At 35.3% G+C, this 21,644-nt stretch overlaps 3 protein-coding genes across 4 annotated transcripts; all 3 read left to right on the plus strand.

Moving 5' to 3' along the window:
• The first annotated feature begins 1,478 nt into the window (after positions 1–1,478).
• Positions 1,479–8,256, plus strand: LOC137820348 (chaperone protein ClpD, chloroplastic). The gene is made up of 12 exons (XM_068624388.1): positions 1,479–2,783; positions 3,193–3,353; positions 3,449–3,678; positions 3,795–3,903; positions 4,005–4,135; positions 5,446–5,547; positions 5,638–5,919; positions 6,011–6,105; positions 6,198–6,492; positions 6,648–6,881; positions 7,028–7,261; positions 7,685–8,256. The coding sequence occupies exons 1-12, from the start codon at positions 2,131–2,133 to the stop codon at positions 7,979–7,981; spliced, it is 2,823 nt and encodes a 940-aa protein (XP_068480489.1). The 5' UTR covers positions 1,479–2,130; the 3' UTR covers positions 7,982–8,256.
• A 5,001-nt stretch (positions 8,257–13,257) lies between these two features.
• Positions 13,258–17,750, plus strand: LOC137820650 (protein FRIGIDA). The gene is made up of 3 exons (XM_068624833.1): positions 13,258–14,328; positions 16,368–16,543; positions 16,639–17,750. Exons 1-3 carry the CDS (start codon positions 13,437–13,439, stop codon positions 17,422–17,424), a joined length of 1,854 nt encoding a protein of 617 aa, XP_068480934.1. The 5' UTR covers positions 13,258–13,436; the 3' UTR covers positions 17,425–17,750.
• Positions 17,751–18,493: 743 nt separating this feature from the next.
• LOC137822589 (pentatricopeptide repeat-containing protein At4g21065-like) lies at positions 18,494–21,644 on the plus strand. Of its 2 annotated transcripts, XM_068627500.1 has the most exons (2): positions 18,494–20,337; positions 21,224–21,644. In XM_068627500.1, coding segments are annotated over exons 1-2 (1,701 nt in total). In that variant the 5' UTR covers positions 18,494–18,637; the 3' UTR covers positions 21,225–21,644. The 2 variants fall into 2 exon arrangements, with proteins under 2 accessions (XP_068483601.1, XP_068483600.1); XM_068627499.1 differs by lacking the exon at positions 21,224–21,644 and having other exon boundaries at positions 18,494–20,381.

A 21,644-nucleotide genomic window follows, 5' to 3' on the forward strand; every position in this document is an offset into this window, starting at 1 on the left:
TTATATTAAAACTTTCCAAGGTCCATTTCACGGCATCTAAGTTGAAATTATTGTTACTTGAGATGTCAGTCTAACTGAAATGTCAAGTTATATAGTGATGTCTCACACTATGAAAACTTTTATTAAAAAAGCCAAACTATCTCTAAATATATAGTATTATAGGCTAATGTAATAAATAGTTTAATTTGGTTTGCTTAAAAAAATTAATATAAAATTTAAACTAAATTAATTAATTAAGAATTGAATAAAATACAAAATTCATAAAAAAATTAATTGATTTATGAGTATTTAAAATGGTTTTAAAATATTTATCTTTTTAAATTGATTCAATTTTGAATATTTACTTCAGTTTTAAATCATAATTAAAAATTTACTTTAAAATCTAATATAATTTTTAAATGACAAAGTTAAATAAAAATTTCTTATAATATTTAAACTAAAAATTAAATCTTTCAGATTTCTTAAATAAAATATATATAGACCAAATTATTATCCTATAACTTCAATAATGTCTAATACTTTTTTTAAAGTTCAAATAATCTTTCGATGTTACTATACTTTTAAAATCATCAACCGTGGAAACGATATAAAAAAACTATAAACTAACCAAATAGGACAAAAAAGTTGTAACTGTATAAGAAAAAGGTAAGGGAATAAAAATAAAATACATGCATAGAAAATGGTCACTTAAGATATTATTTTATTCTTGTTACTAGTGTTTTAGAAAAAAGAAAAAAAAACTGGAGAAGAGGAGAGAGATAGTCATAACTCATTCTTTGCTTGAGAAGATAAAAAATATAACTGTAATTTAGAATTACAAAGATAAAGAGAACATTAATTTAAAAAATTAAAAATAATTTTATTTTTAAGTGATTTTTCATGATAATCTTTTTTTTTCTATATTTTTTATATAAATGAACAAATAATTATTTTATAATTTAAAAAATAAAATAATAAAATACCCAAATTCTCGAATTCTCAGAATTGGACTCTCAAAACTGAGAATCCCCTTTTGCTATAAGAAACTATTCTAGTGAGAGAAATGAAACAACGTTGCTTTTTGAGGTACTTTTCAGTGGCACTTTGCTTGTCTTGTAGAGTTGTTAGTCCAACATAGAGATAATGATGCTCTCCTCATATTAAAGTTTTTGCCAATAAACTCCTCAACTTTCTCATTGCATTTTGTGGCTCAGTCTTTGTTGCTGTAGTGGGTCTTCCTATAGTCTAAAAGAAAGTCACATTCAAAAGTTCATCAATAGCAATTGTCAGCCAATCTTTCGTTTATCATTCATTTAATATGTTTTTTCATCAGAATTGTCAAACACTGTCTAACAAAGGAAGCAAGCAAATATGTGAAAATGAACTCTCTTTTTTTTTCAGCATGGTACACACAAATTGTGGGTCAGGGACACGTATGTTATAGGTTGTTGGAAAACGTCCCTGTTACATAGGGCAGAGCACGTCTGTTGTTGGATCCTAGGAACGTTTTTAGTGATTTCAAAATGTTCAAAAGTAGATTCTAGGAACTTCTTCAAACGTGGAAAAGTCACCCTCTGAAGTCGGAACCTGTGATTGCAATGCAACCCCTTACAAGAACAGAAAAGAAAGCAAAATTTGGTCTTGTTTCCCATAATTTGCCAAAATAACAAGTTCATCTGAACGAGAAAGAAGTGAATTTGGTTCATTTTTATCATTCGTTACTCTGCTTTCAGAAGGGTCCAAAGAATTTTGAATGAATAGTGTTTGTAAATTGTAAGAAAAAACAACCTAGTTGGCGGCTACAAGAGAGGTTGCGGGAAGTGGATGTACTACGCTGACCTTTTGGTGTTGCTTTGTGGATGGATGAAAGCATTAGCCCTTTCCCAAGCAAGAAAGAAAAGTTGGCTTTTGCTCTCTCTCGCTCTCACTCTCTCTCGGTGACGTGTCCTCCATTCTCACTCTATACCTTCCTTCCCCGTTCTTCTTTCCTTCTTCTCAAACCCAAAACCAAACACTTAAATAACATTAAAAAGGTTCTTTTTTCTTAGTCTTCCACGAAGCCCCCGTGATCTTCGCCTCACGGTTACTGTTCATTCACAATCACTCGGAAATCATTCACTTCACTTTTCACGTCCAAACCAACCCCAAATCATGCAAGTTTCCTCCTCCTGGTTCGGTACCTTACCTTGTTCACTTCCTCTGGAATCCTGTTCCACCTCAACCACATGCCTTTCCGCTTCCTCCTACACCTATTCTCCTCGTACTAACGTCTTTTTCACGCGCTCTCATCCACGACCCTTCACTGCTCTCTCGTTTCTGGTCTCTCAAAGAAAAGGCTTCACGCAGTTGGCACCGATCAGAAGGTCCAAGAAGAGAAGAAGAGCGTTGGGTGTTTCCGCTGTGTTCGAACGCTTCACGGAAAGAGCAATAAAAGCCATAGTCTTGTCGCAGAGGGAAGCCAAAGGGCTCGGAAGCGAATTGGTTTACACGCAACATCTCTTGCTGGGACTTGTGGCAGAGGAGGATCGCTCCTCCGACGGTTTTCTCGCGTCTGGTATCCCGGTCGAGAAGGCACGTGAGGTTGTTCGCAATATCTGGCATCGGAACAGTTCTGCACGTGGTGGGGTCAATGATGATCACAAAACAAGTGCCACGCAGGTTCCCTTTTCCGTTAATGCGAAGCGAGTGTTTGAGGCTGCGGTGGAGTATTCGAAGTCTCTGGGACACAAATTCGTTGCCCCGGAACACATTACTGTGGGTTTAGTCAAAGTGGATGATGGAAGTGTTAGTAGGATTCTTTACAGGTATAATTCGATTTCATGGATTTATTGTCCTCGTATTTTATGTTATGGTGGGATTTGCAGTTCTTGATATTGTGAAAGTTATTGGTAAAGATGTGACAGTAATTGTAGGCTTGAGATTTTAATTTATAGTTGCATTTATGGTCACAGATCACAGATTTTTATATGGTAAAAAAAATTAGAGACAATTGTGAGTTTTGCGGTCACAATACATGAAAGATCTATGTTTAAAATGTGTGTAACTATAATCTTTCACAATATGAAACCATCTATAACGATTCATGGTCGTGGTTGTGGTTTCTTTATATTTGATGTTGTAGAAAATTGCAGACAAATGTTTTAGGTTTTTAATACCAGTAGCTATAACTCTTTTTTTGCTATTGATGTTGGTAGTGTACAAATATGATTTCAGATTGGGGACAAATGGAAATCAATTGGCAGCTGTGGCATTCTCCAGATTACAAAAGGAGATTGCTAAAGACGGTAGAGAACCTAACACAGTGTCCAAGGGGATTCCTAACAAATCGCTTTCTAGAAAAGGTTCTGAAGCTGGAGCCTCTGGCACAACAGGAGGTAAGAAAATGGTATATAAGTCTGCTGTTTTGTACTTTTGTGTTTGAAGGCTGAGAGGACTGAGGAGTTTTTTGTCATCATTTTCTGGTTGTTAGAGGAGAGTCCTTTATCACAATTTTGTGTGGATCTCACTGCCCGTGCAAGTGAAGGACAAATTGATCCAGTTGTTGGCCGAGAAGTTGAAGTTCAGAGAATAATTCAAATACTATGCAGGAAAACAAAAAGTAATCCCATTCTTCTTGGTGAAGCTGGAGTTGGAAAAACTGCTATTGCCGAGGGGTTGGCACTTCGTATTGCTAAGGCAGATGTTTCTCCCTTTTTATTGGTACGTGTCTCAATATGTGATTGATGTTTCTAAAGCTTTTCTTTCCTACCCTGCCCTTTGTGTATTTCTGGGTGTTTTATGCCATGTGATTTTACTCTTTGCTCTTTGTTCTGCAGACAAAGCGTGTGATGTCCTTGGATATAGCCCTCTTAATGGCTGGAGCAAAAGAAAGAGGAGAGCTAGAGGAACGTGTTACAAAGTTGATAAAAGAAGTGATCAAGTCAGGTGAATACTGTAATATAAAAGAATGTATAAGAGTTAGATGAACACATGCTTGACGAGTTACAAGATTGTTTTAGCTCTCACTGATCATTCTCGAAATGCAGGTGATGTCATTCTCTTCATTGACGAAGTTCATATACTTGTTCAGGCAGGAACAGTTGGGAGAGGAAATAAGGGATCTGGCCTTGACATTGCTAATTTACTTAAACCTGCACTTGGAAGAGGTCAATTTCAGGTGATTATTAGTTAATTATATTCTGAATGACTCCAGAAGATAAATACGTTTTCTGTTTGAGGGCTGGTGTGGTGTAAACAATTACCAATTACATATAAGATTAAGGTTAGAGATAAAAAAATATGGTTACTGCTTACTACCCAGCTACAGGTGTCTGATACCACTCTTTCAAAGTAATTTTACTGAATAAGGTTATCAATTTACATTTGGAAACTGAAATTCAATGCTGAGATTAGTAAGAAAGATGTCTTGATGAAAATTTCGGAGGTTATCATACTTGTTGTTAGACTCAGCTTGGATCATATCATATGTTCTCTTCAATGAAGGGCCATGAACTTCACTCGGAGGTGCAAGAGATATGAATCATAAGAGTGTTAGTTGTTAAATATCTTGCTTTTTAGTAAGTTATGGAGTCAAAAGGGTATATGTATATATAATTTCTTTTATTAACAGGGCAACCTGTTACTGAAATTAGGGAAAAGTTGTACGTTCAATGATGCTTGAGTCTCCCTCAGTTTCTCTAATTTCCATCTAGCTGGGTCCTGATAGTTTTTTATCTTAGATGCATTAAGGATTGGATAATATGAACTTCTTTTTGGAGTGATTTGTACCAAGTTTAATGAATTAAAAGGTAATAGGGATGTCAGAGTGCAATGCATGGACAAGGCTGTTGATAAGATTATACAATTCGACTTATTCATAAAATCATGATAGCCAAGCTTTTCTATCTAACTTTCTGATATATGAAACCTTTCTGATCACTAGTGTGCACTTGAGGTTACTATCAGAAAGGTTCTGATCATCCAGTTAATATAATATTTTAAGGATCACAATTCAACCCCCTCCCTGAAACTTGTGACTTTTCCTGCCACCTTTAGTCAAAACTATGGTAGCTAACTATGTGATGACCAGAAATAATTATACTCAACAATGCTAAGACAATGTTGAGTGCAATGGTGGGGCTTCTGCTTTGCTTGGTTGATAAGCGGTAGTATTGAATAACTTATTTTCTGTTAATGCTTTTGTTTTGTTGGGATTTTCCCTTTTCCCTGGGATGGGATTCATGGCGGGGAGGTGTTCTGAATTTAAACTCTCTGGGTGAAACAACTGAAAGAGAAAATATTTCTGACTGCTGATGGATTTTCCTTTGTAGTTTTTCCATTTTATGGTGCATTTTGTATGTGCTTCAAAGTTATTATTTTTTTATAAGATGGGATAATCCTTTTTTTCTTAATCAGGAATTACATTACAATTACACACACCATAGTTTCTCTGCTATTCATAGTGTAATAACTTCATCTTCTTTGCAGTGTATTGCATCAACCACCATAGATGAATACAGACTTTACTTTGAAAAAGACACAGCGTTGGCTCGACGGTTTCAACCTGTTTGGGTTGATGAGCCGAGTGAGGTTGTACTCCATATATATGTCTATATCATTATATGCCCACAATTTAATCATAGTTTGATTTCTTATTGGACTATATATTTCAATATATAGGATGACGCGATTAAGATCCTTACGGGCATACGTGAGAAATATGAGGCATATCATAAATGCAGATACACAACAGATGCTATAAAGGCTGCAGTTGATTTGTCAGCAAGATACATAGTTGATAGGTATCTACCTGATAAAGCTATTGACCTCATAGATGAAGCAGGAAGCAGAGCTCGTATTGTAGCCTTTAAGAAGAAAAAGGAACAAGAAACTGGCATTCTTTCTAAGTGCCCAGCTGATTACTGGCAAGAAATTAGAGCGGTCAAGTCCATGCATGAAATGGTAATGGCATTGCTTCCAGTATTTTTCCTGTTGCCTGTATCAGTTGCTTACAATTTTATTTTATGATAACATTTCTTTCTCACTGGTTCAGGAGAGCAAGCTTAAATACTATGGTGCTTCCAACATTGACGAAAACAATGAACTCATACTGGATTCATATTTATCTTCTACAACCATTGATGATGAGTATGTTACTTGACCTCATAATCTGTGGGAATTCTTTTGTGTGTGCCTGGATTTGATTTCTGAGTGGCTAACACGTTTAATTTTCTCTTTAGACCAATAGTAGTGGGGCCAGAAGATATAGCAGCAGTTGCTTCCCTCTGGTCAGGAATTCCTGTGCAGAAGCTCACGGTTGATCAAAGAATTCTTCTGTTAGACCTTGATAATCAACTTCGCAAACGTGTGATTGGACAAGAGGAGGCTGTTGCTGCCATTTCTAGAGCTGTGAAGAGATCTCGGGTTGGCCTCAAGGATCCTGATAGACCAATAGCTACCTTGTTATTCTGTGGTCCTACCGGAGTTGGGAAAACAGAACTTGCAAAATCTTTGGCTGCATGTTACTTTGGATCGGTAAGACATTACAGAGTATACAGAGTACATGTTAAACAATAATAATCAGTGAATATTCTTTTGTTGTTTTTTCTTCTTTTTAATGATCTTGAGTGATTACGTTACCACATGTTGTTCGTCTTTTAATGGTTAGTCTTCCATGCAAATTATTTCAGGAGGCAGCCATGGTACGACTAGACATGAGTGAATACATGGAACGGCATACAGTGAGCAAATTGATCGGATCACCCCCAGGTTATGTTGGTTATGGAGAGGGCGGCGTTTTAACTGAAGCTATTAGAAGAAAACCGTTTACTGTGTTATTGCTTGATGAAATAGAGAAAGCTCATCCAGATATATTCAACATTCTTCTTCAAATTTTGGAAGATGGTCAACTTACTGATTCTCAGGTTTGTGAATGTGAATCTGAACCTTAATCTGCTTGGATTTGCCAATTAAAAGTACGAACTTGTATCAATGTAATGTGGAGTTTATTATGGTGCTGGTCTCCTAAATTTTCTGTTTAATTTAATTTCTGTAAAACTGTATCAAACAGGGTCGCAGAGTTTCATTTAAAAATGCACTGGTGGTAATGACTTCAAATGTGGGGTCTAGTGCAATTGCTAAGGGTCAACACAACTCCATAGGTTTCTTGATTCCTGATGATAAAACAACATCATACAATGGCTTGAAATCGATGGTAATTGAAGAACTAAGGACATATTTTCGTCCAGAATTGCTCAACAGGATAGATGAAGTGGTAGTGTTTCAACCCCTCGAGAAGTCACAGGTTCGTGAACTTTTGGTTGTGATTTTTATTGCTCATTGATTATGGTCATTTGGTAGGTTCTTGGTGTTGTTAGCAATAATTTTGATTACACAAGTCAACTGTGCCCCAAGCATCTTATTTTGTCTGCGCTTGAGAAACTAAATGATGACTTGCCAAATCTAGGCTATAACCAGAGGCTCATCTTATAATGAATAGTTTTGCTACCTTTCAAGATGAGTAAACCATCAAATTGGTCTTGAATTATAATATCATTTTAGCCTCTAATACTAAAGATTACAAAGAATACTTGTCAAGTTCAATATTCAAATTGATATTAGTTGTTAATTTAGGATCTAAAATAAACATTTTTGAAACTTTAAGGACTAGTCCAGGATGTTCATTTCATTGATGTTTTATGTTCATTTCATTGATGTGTTTTTACAGTTACTGAAGATATTGGATTTGCTTCTTCAAGACATGAAGAAAAGGGTGTTGTCCCTAGGAATCAATGTTAAGGTGTCTGAAGCAATGAAGAACCTTGTGTGCCAGCAAGGCTATAACCCAACATATGGTGCTAGGCCTCTGAGAAGGGCCATTACATCACTAATAGAAGATCCATTGAGTGAGGCATTTCTTTTTGGAGAATGCAAGCCAGGTGACACTGTCCTCATCGATTTGGATGCTAATGGTTACCCCTTTATTACAAATCAGTTTGATAAGATTGTCAACTTATCTGACTGACACAAGCCATGCCTGTAATTAATTACTGTACAGAAACAGTAGTATATGATAGGTATACACACATAATATGACAATTTTTTTGTCTCTTTGCTAGCATAGCTATTTGATTCTTGTGTAATGAGCAAGCATAGACCAACTACCTTCTTCATAGCTCATCAAATGTCCAATCTACTAAATGTGGCAACACATTATTCCATGTAACAGTCCACAAACATTCTATTCAAATTATATTCATTTATATATTAAAACACACACACGTCCTCATGTTGACAAAACATGGTTTTTTTTTTTGAAGTGGTATAATTTTTGTTTGCATGATGAAATGGTGAAAGATGTGGGAACGTACATTCGCAAATCCTGGTACTTACCATGAAATTTATTAACAATTAACTCGTGGTATTCGATTTAGACATTTTATTTTTGAAAATAAATATATTGATGTCAATATATAATAAAATAGACGATGCTATCTCAATTTTTGTTATGCATAACATCTCAATTAGATTGATTTTTCAGACTCCATCAATGAAACATAATATAAAAGAGAAAAAAAAAACAAATAAACATGGGTATACTAGATTGAATACGTGCAAAGAAATAAAAAAGAAATTTTATAATAATTTAAGTAAAATGACACATAGGGAGTTTATTCTTATTATGGAAAAACATCTAAAGAAATGTTATGTCAATATATAATATATAATGTTATATCAAACATATTCAAACTTATTATTTAGTCTAGTCCTATGTAAAAGTTTAGGGTTTAGGGTTTATTTGTTTTGTAAAGATAGAGTCTTATATTTTTAAATAAGGGAACAAGATGTTCTAGAAAAAAATGCAAGGTAGAAAGGTAGAATCATTCTCCAACCATAAACACATGTAACCAATCTCTTTAGCATATTCAATAGCAATGATAGCTCCCATAAACTTAGTAAAGAAGGAAGACTCGATCTCAAGGAAAGAAGAAAAGTCACCAACAAACTCTTCCATACTTCCTTTAACACAAGCAACAAGGGTTAGGAGAACCTCTAGCAACACCATCAATGTTGACTTTTAATCCAACCAGCCAGCAAGAGGAATACTCCATAAACTCTGGGTAGTCTTAGAGACTTTTCTAAGCCTAGTATTGATTCCAAAAAACTTCAAGATAGAAAAGTTAGATATATCATTCATTATACATATATTTGTTAAAAGAGTTATCTGACATTCTAATGTAGCTCTTAATAGAATGAATGAAAAAATAGATATTAATCTCTTGTTGAAACCTGAAATAATTTCTCCTCCTCCAAATCATCCAAACCGAAAATGAGATAGTTGCAAGTTTAATCAATCTAACAAGAGGAATTTCGGGAGACTTAATAAAAGATATAAGATTCCCAAAGGAAGAAAAAGCCATATAGGGAAAACTTGCTAAAGCCAAGTCCAAACATGCACAAGATTAGATTATTCAAAAAAGAGAAGAGAAATAGACTCCTTGTGAGATTTACATAAAGAACACATGAAGCATAAAACCACTCTTCTATGTTGAGCACCTCAATATCAGTAGGCAAGCTATTGTGAAGGAGTTTCCATAAAACCAACGTTTTAGCAAAGGGAATGGAAGAGAATCAAATAATATTACCTTAATCACATATGTTTCTAGGAGCGGAGAAAAAGAGGTGAGCAAACTTTTGATTTAAAAAGTCATAATCCACGAGCATCCAATTAGGAACATCCTTCTCATAAGAAATAACAACATTCTTCAAACTCGAAAACTCATGTATATCAGACGAAGGAGAGGGAAGAGGCCAATAATTCTCATTCCAAACCCCAAAGACTTTAGAAGAAAGCTTAAGCCTTTTGGAATAAGGAATACCTACAATCAAGGATAAACATATAAGAGGGGCTAGAGGTCATTCCATAAATTAACATTATCCCCTTGCCCACGTTTAAGAATTATATTCAAGGACGACATCATATAAATATTCATTACCTAACCATATGGAAGAGAGTCTAAAAATAAGAATCTTTTGATATTTATTCTTCAACAACCTTGGCTTGCATAAGAAGAGACCAAGGTTTCTGACAGTCAGCAAAATCCTAAAGCAACTTGAGAAGACAAACCTTATTTTCAACCTGAAAATTAGTAACCTTGAGAACCTAGAGACCACCTTCCGTCTTAAGAGAACAAACATTAACCCAATTCACAAAAATAAAGTTTTTGACCCATTAATCAATTTGTTTAAACAAACTAACAGGTCACTTAAAGACATGGAAGCTATAGGAGAGAAATCCAACAATAATAATATTAACCAGCTAAATTCTACCCATCATACTCAAAGTTTTATCTTTCTAGTAGACAAGTTTAATTATGACTTTATTCGTGCAAATGACTAAAGGAACCGAGTTTCATGAGCACCTACAAAAAAAGGACACTAAGATAAAAAAAAAGGTATAGTTTCACGATTACACTTAAAAATAGACTTAACTTTTCTACCACAACTAACAGAATCATCAATAGAGAAAAAAAACGCTTTTAGCCTAGTTAATGTACTGACCTGAAGAAATACCATAAGAATGTAAGAACATTATAAGATTAGTTAAAAGTCCTAGAGTTAGCCTTGCAAAAAAGAAGAATGTCATTAAAATAAATAACATGAGAAGGAAACTCAAAATCTTTTTGGACTGGCCATGGGAAATGTGTAGGATATAAGGTTTGAGATCTCTCTACTCAGGACCTCTTCAGCAAGATAAAAGCAAAGGGAAGAGAGGATCTCCTTAACGAACACCTATGCCACAAGAAAAAACCTTGTCATGTTACCATTTATTTTGATGGATAACATAATTGTAAAAAGAGTAACCTGAATCCATTTAGAAAAGGTTTCATGAAAATTGAACTACTTCATAACCAATTAAAAGAAATCCCACTTAAAGAATCAAAAGCTTTCTGAAAATCAATTTTAAAAGCAATATTTTCCCCTGTACTTTCTTAGACAACATATTTATAACTTCAAAGGTAATACAAATACAATCTTGAATATGTGTGGCCTACACGAACCCATATTGATTGGTAAAGATGATCCTAGAAGCAATAACAATCAAAAATTTTGAAAATGATTTTAAAGCGAAAATACAATAGGTATGCAATTTTTAATGGAATCAACTCTATAAATTTTAGGAATTAGGGAAAGAACATTAGAATTCATTCTTGGCAAAATTCAACTCTATATTTCTTGACATCATTATGTACATTAGTGCCAATAATATCTCAACAAGCATGATAAAAAGAACCACAAAAACCATCTGACCCTGAGAATTGTTAGCATTAAAGTTAAACACTGCATGCTTAATTTCCTTGGAATCAGGACATTTAATCAATATAAAATTTTCTTACCAAAAGAAATAATATATTTAGCAATTAACTTGTTCTACTTATCATAAGAGCAGTTACCAACTTTAGAACAAAGAGTTTTATAAAAGAAGAAAATATGATCTTCAATAGCTTTAGGATCTTCCAAAATCTCATCCTCTTGCACAAGCTGATGTATACTACTTAAATTATTTCTCCTATTCACCACAAGATGAAAAAGAAAAAAAATAACATTTCTATCACCGTACAGAACTAATATATTTTCATTTTTTCCTTCAAAAACAGTGTTGAGAATCTAAAGCATACTCGAGATAATATTTAGCTTGCTTTTCTTTATACACAAGAGAATCCCTAATATAAATATGAGCTTTATCAATCTTTTCATAGATGGAAATAACAACTTGTTTGGTATCTTATCAATATTAATCCTAAGTCAAGTTTCCATAAATTTCATTTGAAAGAGAAGCCATATTAGGTGTGTGATCCAAACAACACTTAACCAGAACTTTAAGGAATTAATCAATATAATTAAATCATATAATTGTATTTACATGATTATGCAAATTAAATTTTAAATGATTTACTATTATAATTAAACATGTAGTGTGAAGATATCTATTTATATTTGAAAAACATTTTATTTTTTAAAGTGTATTACTTTTTAATATGAAATAGTGGAACAGAACAATACAAACTTGAGAATTAATTTTAAATTTCGTTAATACCTAGGACTTAGTAATTGAATTTTGTATATCTTTTCTGGAGTATTTTCAGCAAGCTATTATTTTTTTAAAAAAAGATTCAAGATAAGTGTGTGCGTGTGTTATTATTAAACCTTTTGTTGTTGTAAGGTCGTAGGAAGATTTACATATGTGCCAAAAATGTGATTTTTTTGAAATTTCACAATTTAATAATTTTTCGATCAATAAATTTAATAGTATATTTTTCGAAATCTTTTTCTTTACAATATATTTAATGGTCAACTTAACAAGTAAAATTGTGTTCTTCCTTTTTCTCATTTAAATAACAATTTCATTAACTTCTGTCCATGATTTCTTGAAACTAACTATCTTTGTTATTTTTAATTATTCTACTATCTTTTAACTTGTATTTTATTTTTAATTATTTTATCTTGTATCTAAATTAAATTCATTCATCTCTTATCTAATACAATTTTAACATATTTCATATTTTAACCACCTTTATCATGCTTTGCCACATATTAAGATTGAAAATGTTATTGAATTTTAATCATTTCAATTTATTTTCGTGATAATTTGTATATTTATAACCACAATATTTAAAACATTAGACTGAATGTGTACAAATCAGAATAAACTGCTAGTAAAAAAAAACACAAATGGTATTCACAATTTTATTTTGTTTTGCAATTTCAACCCTCTATATTTTGATATAAATTTTAATTTTACATATTAATTAATTAAATTATTATTTAATTATACCTTTCAATAAACATTTTAGGCATAAGTTCCAATCATATCAAAACAAAAAAATGTATGAAAAATTGAGTATTGAAATAAATTTACTTTTTCTTCTTCTAGAATTTGAAATGAAATAGAAAAAAAAAAGACTAAAATCACATTAAAAATTAAATATTTTCGAAATTACAATTTATCTAAATAAAATTTAACCTTTTTTCAAATTTTCTTTTAGTCCCTATTGTTTGGCATCGATATAAATTAATTCTCTAATATTAGAAATATGTAAACATAGTTTACATTTAAATTTATTATCCAGTGATAATTTTTACCATTATAAAATAAAAAAATACATATTTAATGAATTTTGGATACTAATTCATCAATGTTAAGGATTGAAATGAAAACAACGTTTATCCAAACATAAAGCATTAAAACCACATTTTTTTTCTAAAAAATAAAATAAAAAGTTTTAAGTCTTATGGGCCACTTGCGAGTAAGATGCATAGGCCCATCCCTCTGTAACTTCACACACCCTTCCTTCTACTGGCTCACGCTTTTATCCACGTGATTGCGTTCCTGCAGTGCCACCGGAAACTGGAATCAATTTCTCTCTTTGGCGCAAATTCTAGGGTTTTGCTTTTCATTCTCAGTGCATTTTCACGCCATGGCCACCACCGAGAGCCTCACAGACGGACTACCATCGTTGCCACCGGAAGACCAAAACGACGCCGGAGACAAATTGGAGAAATCGGTGAACCAACTCAACAACCTCTCCATTGCCATACAAACCTTCAAGAGCAGGTACGATGAACTGCAGAGACACCTCGATTTCATCGAACACGCCATCGACGCAAGGACGAAGGAACTCCAACTGTCAGGGTCCAACGCCTCGCCGAATGCGAAAGAAACAACCGAAGCCAGCGTCTCTCAATCAGACAGTGGTAAAACAGATTCCATTCCGAAGCCAAATCCTAAGGCGGAAGAGGAAGGGGGAGAGGAAGAGAAAGTAAAAGAAGAAGAAAAGGAAGAGGACGAACTTCTTTCGCTTTGCAAAACGATGAATAGCCGCGGCCTGCGTAAATACGTGTTATCGCGTTTATCCGAAACGGCGTCGCTTCGGGAACAGGTTCCCGTTGCGTTGAAGAGTGCGCCGAAGCCCTCGAAGCTCGTGTTTGAATGCATTGGGAGGTTTTTCCTTCAGGGAAGCAAAGCGTACACGAAGGACTCGCCGATGATTCCAGCGAGGCAGGTTTCGGTTCTGGTTTTGGAATACTATTTGCTCTCTGGACGTGTTGGTAACGAGGAAGAAGTGGAGGCTTCGCTGAAGAAAGAGGCAGATTCGGCCGCGGTTGCGTGGAGGAAGAGGCTCATTGTTGAAGGGGGTTTGTCGAAGGCCTCTGAGATTGATGCCAGGGGTCTGATTTTGTTCGTTGCTGGCTTTGGGATTCCTGGTGTTTTCAGGGATGAGGATATATGCAACTTAGTTAGCGTTAGCAATGGTAGAGAAATCTCCGATGCCCTGCGCCAGTCTCAGCTCTTGCTTAAGAGGGTTTCAGGTATGTATTTATATGTATTGTATGTTATTTTTAATGCAACAATCATAGTGATAGCCTGATGAATATGAATAGGATATTGTACTTTACAGCTTTGTTGATAAAATTTGAAAGTTGTAGAATGCTAAGAAATGGAATGGTTTTGTTTCCGTCATAGTCGTCAATATCTATGGTTTCCATTAGGGTTTAAATCGCCAACAAGCTGAGGTGATGCCTTGATTAATTGTCAGATCAAAACACTGAAAGAAAGTAAACTGTTTTCTTTGCCGAGACTTGAGTGGCGAGTTAGTTTAGATGGAATCTATAGGTAAAGTAAGCTTTTTAATGAGGCTCAAAGTGGGTGAATTTTTTTATAGACAATGTCAGACTGTTTGGTGACAGTATACTGCCCTAAGACTAACATCTTCAGGTTTGGAACAAGCCTGGAGAGAAATTCTGTGATGAGTTTTGCTATTCAGTTCTTTGTCATGCTGTTGACTCATTGACCTTTTCTGGGATGTATAAATCCTCCCTTTTTCGGACACAAACAAATATTTTATGAATGCCAATCTGTTCCCTTTGAGAGTTCAATGCAGATTTTGGCTATAAGTTGCTACGCCCAAATCACTTGTTACTGCAAGTTTGCAGCTATCTTTTTTATATTTTAGTTTAAGATCATTTGGTGGTGTGGATCCTTGTTTTCATCCTGCTTACGTTGTCTGGGGGGTTTGGAATGTAGTTGATGGCTTAATTTAAGATTTTACAACTGTAAGACTGAAATATAATATTTCAACTTTGCTTGTGACAACTCTGTTTTTGCTGCATTACTCTCAGTGTTGGATGTTGACTTTTGTGTCATATTTTGAAATCTTTTTTAGTTAATACTTGTATTAGCTTTGTATCATGGTAGTCAAAATCGAGATCTTATTCAAAATTGGAAAGGGAAATATGGATTGTAAATCAAGAGGTCGTAAAACGGATTGAAGATCTTACAAAATTTATAAAATTTATAGATACACTCACAAAATCATTGTATCTCACTCAGAATTCATAATTGAACTTCATAATATATAAAATAGTTACATAGTCCTTCCTAGTTACAAAACAGTAACAATTGGGCTTTGAAAGAGAGGCAGTCACATGGTTTCTTTAGTTATGCAATTGGGCTTTGATACAAACAAATTGAGCTTAGGTTTCGGGTTCCAAATTGGGTCAAGCTTCCCAACCCAACGAAAAACCTATTTGCTTCACAAGAGCTGCTGTGAGAGGTTTCGCCTGGTGCAATACAATAGGCCTTGCAAGGAGTGTCAAGGCTGTGAGAGGCCCTGCCTCAAGGTACATTGAGACCTTGAGAAGCGCAGCCATAAGGAATGTTGCTGCAAGGTGTGTCGAGGTCATGAGAAGCGCTGCAATGAACGTCAAGGTTGCGAGAGGCGCCATTGTGAGGAATATTGAGATCATGAGAGGCACATCTAGGAGGGACTGCATTGTGAATTTGTGAGAATCACTGCTCCCATGCAAGTTGCGATTTACCATGACGATCCAACGTGATCTGCAAAAATCGCGACTTTCAGGTGACACGAGATCGGAGAGGGAGAAGAAGATTGCTTTGGATCATGATTTTGACCACCATGTTAATAAACATCTCCTGAATCCTATTAAATACATATTTTTCTAACACTCTTTCTATTTTCCTCATGATAGTTTAAGAAAATCATTATACTTTGGTATGCAATTTCTAATTGTTTAGAATACCTGAGACATTGGTCGGTGTGCTGCTATAGGGTGGTCTGTTTAATGGTGGAAAATAATTTGCGACTCACTGACGCTCCACCCTATGACACCTTTCCTTTCTTGCATCATAAAATTGAATTGAAAAGAATTGTCAACCCCTTACCAATCATCAACTATTGAAAATGAACATCCCCTTTAATTTCATTTCCCTCCTAACAGTCCTACTCTTCCTCGATCAGGCATGTTAGCCTTAATGATTATGATGAATATGTTGTTACTTTCTACTCTGAAAAGGTTTTTTTCTCATTTTTTGTTTACATTGGCCACAGATATTGCAGATGGGATGATAAGAAAAGGCATGGTTGTTAAAGCTGTTGATTTGGCTTATACCTTTGGGCTTGAAGAGAAATATTCTCCTCAGACAGCTCTGACTTCATTTCTACAGAAATCTGAAGAAACATGGAAGAAAGCCAAGCAAGATGCAAATGATTTTCCTAGTGCGCTGGTATGTTTTAGCTGGTTTCCAATATTTATAATATTGAGTATTTTTTTTTTCCATTATGAATATTAACGTTGTTGACATATGTTGATATTTCACAGAAGCAAGCACATGAAAAATATTTAGCTGTTTTGAAATCTGTAGTGAACTGTTTGGAAGGTCACAATATTGACTTCGTAAAACTTATTCCTGGGTGGCAACTTAAGGATAAAATTATCAACTTGGAGAAAGATATTAGTGATACCAATATAAAAATTGAAGAGAAGTCAATGATCAAGAGAAAAGTAGATAAAAACACTTCATCTAACAAAATGAAGATTCCAGACGCAAAACGAACACGGTTTGCTGGGAGAGATGCGTCTGTGCTATCACCCCCACTTGCCGCCTTGCACGAGCAAAGGATTGTTCGTATGGATGGCAATAGCTCGTATGATGGTTCATTGGCAGCCCATTTGCTGGACGGTAGATCATATGGTTACCCAAATAGTTATCTCAGTGCAGCATCTATACAACTTGGATCTGTTTCAGATTCCTTGGCCGAAAAATATCTTGGAAGTACAGTTGCAAATGGGGCTAATATGCTTGGAGGAGCTATGGGTGGTTCATATTCTGGGTATCAGGGGGATATGATAAGAGATAATGTTGGGACAGTGCTAAACAGCAATAGTTATAGATGGCATGGAGTTGGGGAAGGGGCATTGTCTCATGATAGGTCAGTTGGGCAGAGTTTCGCGGGGCAGTCTACATCAGCACTAGTAAACAATTTGTATGGGAAAACATCTATCGAAGGTTTCGCAGGAGTGTCAGAGCATCACTCTATTGGTGCTTCTAGTCGCAGTGGAGGTTCTGATTTGTATAGCTTCGCTGATGGTGTTTTCGATTCATAGTCATTCCTGGGTGGGTAGTAGTACAGTACAGTTCTCCAAATTACTGTCTTCTGATCATGCTCTACAAATATTCATCTGCCCATGGAAATACTGAATTGTATGATGTTAGTTTTGTTCTCAACTTGCATCTAGTCTTTATAGTGATAGCCATAGGATTGAATATCGCCGTGGCTTTGCTACCATATTTGTCTATTTTGGAAGGTATTTTATTTTACTCAGCCCTCACCTCCCTAAAAGTATTCTCGCTTGAGAGGGGGCTTGTACAGTTCTTATTTGGATAACTCCCGAAAAATCACTTCAACGGCTCAATGAGGTCGTATGGTCTATTTTTATTCTTTCAAGTTTTCAAAATTGACCAAATGGTAAATAAAGGTGAAAAAAAATTAAATGTTTGATTGATAAAAGTCTTAAGGATTTATTTTATTTTATCTTGTTATTGACGGTAATTAATGGTTTTACAGAAATTAAAATCAGATTCAATCCTTGTATAGGCAGGGGCAGGAAACTAGCTTCGGTGTTCTAATTTTAGGTTAGGTGATGATTTGAATTTCTTGTTTTTTATTCGATTTGGTTCTTTAGTTTGTTATTTCGTAAAATGATTGTGTTCTATTAAAACTAGATTTTTAACCTGTGCACTGCACGGGAAAGGTGTATTATTAATATATTAATAAGTAAATAAATTACAATGTATAAAAAATATAATTAGTATATATAAATAAATAAATAAAATTAATATAAATAACACATTAACATTGGTATAGATTTTGGAAAAAATAAGTAATAATTAATCATAAACATGTTAAAAAAAATCATCATAAAAGGTCAATAATTTTATAAATGATGAATAAAAATGCAGTTTCTACACAAAAAGAATATGGGTGAAGAACACATGATTCATTAAATCATGCTACCACAGGTTTATTATATAATTCTATTACTTTCAAATATTGTCAAAAATTTCAGACATTTTTTCTCTCTTTCAAACATTAACATGATGCTTCTTTTTGTTGTTGCGCAAAACATGAATGGGGATTTTAAGAATGAGAGTATGAAGATAGAAGCTCAACTCAAAACTCAAATAAAAGGTCTTTGCAGTGAATAGAGCTAGTGATATATAAATCATTGACCCTGTAGATTTACACAAGTCCATAGCTTAGAAGTTTTAGAAGTAGAAGTGTGCATAACTAAGAAGAGCTTAGAATGAAGCGACGAGATGTCGAGATATTACTCGAACATGAAGAAAGTGTACAACCTACACGCCACGCTAATCAAACGTGGCCAACACGAGAACCCTCTCTCCCTCCGTCCCTTCATTCTCCACTGCGCCAACTCATCATCACCCCCCGACACCGCCCGTTACGCCGCCTCAGTGCTCCTCCGTTTCCCCATCCCCGGCGACACCTTCACCTACAACGCCATCATCCGCCACCTGGCACTCCACGCTCCCTCCCTCGCCCTCCTCCTCTTCTCCCACATGCACCGCACCAATATCCCCTTCGATCACTTCACCTTCCCCCTCATCCTCAAACCCTCCAAATTAAACCCCCACAGCATCCACTCCGTCGTTCTCAAACTCGGTTTCTACTCCTCCATTTACGTCCAAAACGCCCTTATAAACTCCTACGGAACCTCCGGCTCCCTCCACGTCTCCCTTAAACTGTTCGATGAAATCTCCCACCCAGACTTGGTCTCTTGGTCCTCTTTAATCTCCTCTTTCGCCAAACACGGGTTCCCCCATGAAGCCCTTACGCTCTTCCAACAAATGCAGCTCCGCCACACTGATATCCTACCCGACGGGGTCATCATGCTTAGTGTGCTATCCGCTGTTTCCAGCCTAGGTGCCTTGGAATTAGGTATCTGGGTTCACGCTTTTATTTCCAGAACTGGGCTTAACTTTACTGTCCCATTAGGTACTGCACTTATTAACATGTATTCTCGATGCGGGGACATTGATCGTTCTGTTAAGGTGTTTGATGAAATACCTCACAGGAATGTGGTAACATGGACTGCGCTGATTAACGGGCTTGCCGTTCATGGACGTGGTAGGGAGGCTTTAGAGGCCTTTTATGATATGGTGGAGTCTGGTTTGAAGCCTGATTGTGTTGCGTTTATGGGTGCATTGGTGGCTTGTAGTCATGGTGGGTTTGTGGAGGAGGGGCAGCAGGTTTTTCAGGGCATGTGGAGTAAGTATGGTGTTGAACCGGCGCTTGAGCATTATGGTTGTATGGTTGATCTTCTTGGCCGCGCAGGCAAGCTGCTTGAAGCTTTTGAGTTTGTGGAGAGGATGCGTGTTAAGCCAAATTCGATTATTTGGAGGACTTTGCTTGGGGCATGTGTGAATCACAATCATCTTGGGCTGGCTGAGAAGGCCAAGGAGAGGATCAAGGAGTTGGACCCTCATCATGATGGTGATTATGTGCTTTTGTCAAACGCTTATGGTGGAGTTGGTAACTGGGTTGAGAAGGAGGGGGTGAGGAATTCAATGAGGGAGCTTAGGATTGTTAAGGAACCTGGCCGTAGTTTGGTTCACATTGATCAAGTGGTTCATGAGTTTTTGTCTGGAGATAATTCTCATCCGAATTGGGAGGAGATTACAAGATTTCTGGGTTCAATTATTGACACAGTAAAACTTGGAGGTTACACCCCTATTACTTCTAATGTGCTGCATGACATTCAAGAGGAAGAGAAGGAGCATTGTCTAGGCTATCACAGTGAGAAATTAGCAGTGGCTTTTGTTCTTCTTTTTCATAGGGATAGAAAGACCATTAGGATCATTAAGAACCTTAGAATTTGTTATGACTGTCATAGTTTCATGAAGCACGTTTCAGGTTTCTTTGATAGATGTATTGTCATTAGGGATCGAAGTCGGTTCCACCATTTTAGCAAGGGATCATGCTCTTGCAGAGATTTTTGGTAAGTCATCCTGATCAAATGTAAAAAATTAGCGCATTCATTTATCTGAATCAGTTAGAATTAATGGTTTAAAGTTTTGCTTGCAGTAGCTTCTACGGTTATATATGATTCCATAAATTACAAGGCTAGTATTGGCATCCTAATCACTCAAAATTAGTGTTCTGTATATAAATAAAGTCTAACCTTAGTTCTGTTTTGTTAGCAAATGCTAGCCTACTTTTCGGAAACAAGTAAAAAAAAGTGTTTATTAGAAAAGAAAATACACAGTAAATAAAATTAAATTCTGCCTTTAGTCTTTTATTTTAAGCCCAGTTTACTCTTATTTAAATAAATAATGATTTAATCTTTTTTTAAAATAATTAGTGACAACATTAGCAAAAATCCAGGTTAATGAGTTTTATGATTTAAAACTGTCAATAATTATTTTAACTTTTAACAAAAAACAATTTGTTGCGCTTTAAACAGTCAAGAATTGCTCTTTGCTTTCTCTGTTCTCAAGCTTCTCTTTTTTTGTCCTTGCTCTCTTCGAATATATATGTTTTATAAAATGGTCCTCTATATATATATATATATATATATATATATATATATTTGTCAACGTGATTTATGTAATTTTTTTCATTTTAGTCCATGACATATGTAAAATGTTAAATGTTGAAGGGACATTCAGAGAAACTAAAGGATAGGAAAAAAGGAGAGAGGATAAACTACTACGGTTATTTCTGATTTCACAAAACACTTTTTTTTATGTTTGCAACAAGCACCACTGTAAAGTTATATATTGTAACTGGACTATTTGGTAATGGGTGTTTCTTCCTGCACCCCATCAATTTTTGAAATACCCAAACTACCGCAGTTTTGTCTGAAAGCATGGTTTTCATGGCAGACGTTGGTTGGTGCAACAAACGTTGAGCTCGTTGAAGTTACGGTCGAAGTGTTGGTGTGTTTTCGAAGCTTCGTTGGTGGTTGGAGGTAAGAAAGGAGTTGTGTTGAACTATTTTGGATGGTTATGGGGGCATGTAGGTTTCCAGAAATCGAGTTCCAATAATGACTTTTGGAATAGATTCATAAGAGAAAAAAAATGAATTTTGGACTCACTAATCCATAAGCCAGAGAAGTCATTCTAGAATGAGGGTGTTCCATAAAGCAAAGTTGATCCCGGAATAGGAATCCATAAGAGAAAAAAGTAATTCCAAAATATTCTTTTTCGAACACATTTTTTAAAATTTGGAATGCAGTTTGGGCAAGTGTATTTTGGAATCATGTTATGGACCCCTTTTCAGAATACAATATGCATGTACTCCTCC

Source organism: Phaseolus vulgaris, chromosome 9 (genome assembly GCF_000499845.2).
Source record: "Phaseolus vulgaris cultivar G19833 chromosome 9, P. vulgaris v2.0, whole genome shotgun sequence".
Taxonomy (NCBI): domain Eukaryota; kingdom Viridiplantae; phylum Streptophyta; class Magnoliopsida; order Fabales; family Fabaceae; genus Phaseolus; species Phaseolus vulgaris.

Excerpts from the sequence above, each read along its gene's own strand:
- LOC137820348 (XM_068624388.1), top strand. The coding sequence starts at position 2,131 with ATGCAAGTTTCCTCCTCCTGGTTCGGTACCTTACCTTGTTCACTTCCT. Across the intron at positions 3,679-3,794 it reads ATGTTTCTCCCTTTTTATTG|ACAAAGCGTGTGATGTCCTT; the intron begins GTACGTGTCTCA and ends TTTGTTCTGCAG. Across the intron at positions 6,493-6,647 it reads CTGCATGTTACTTTGGATCG|GAGGCAGCCATGGTACGACT; the intron begins GTAAGACATTAC and ends AAATTATTTCAG.
- LOC137820650 (XM_068624833.1), top strand. The coding sequence starts at position 13,437 with ATGGCCACCACCGAGAGCCTCACAGACGGACTACCATCGTTGCCACCG. Across the intron at positions 14,329-16,367 it reads CTTGCTTAAGAGGGTTTCAG|ATATTGCAGATGGGATGATA; the intron begins GTATGTATTTAT and ends CATTGGCCACAG. Across the intron at positions 16,544-16,638 it reads ATGATTTTCCTAGTGCGCTG|AAGCAAGCACATGAAAAATA; the intron begins GTATGTTTTAGC and ends GATATTTCACAG.
- LOC137822589 (XM_068627499.1), top strand. The coding sequence starts at position 18,638 with ATGTCGAGATATTACTCGAACATGAAGAAAGTGTACAACCTACACGCC.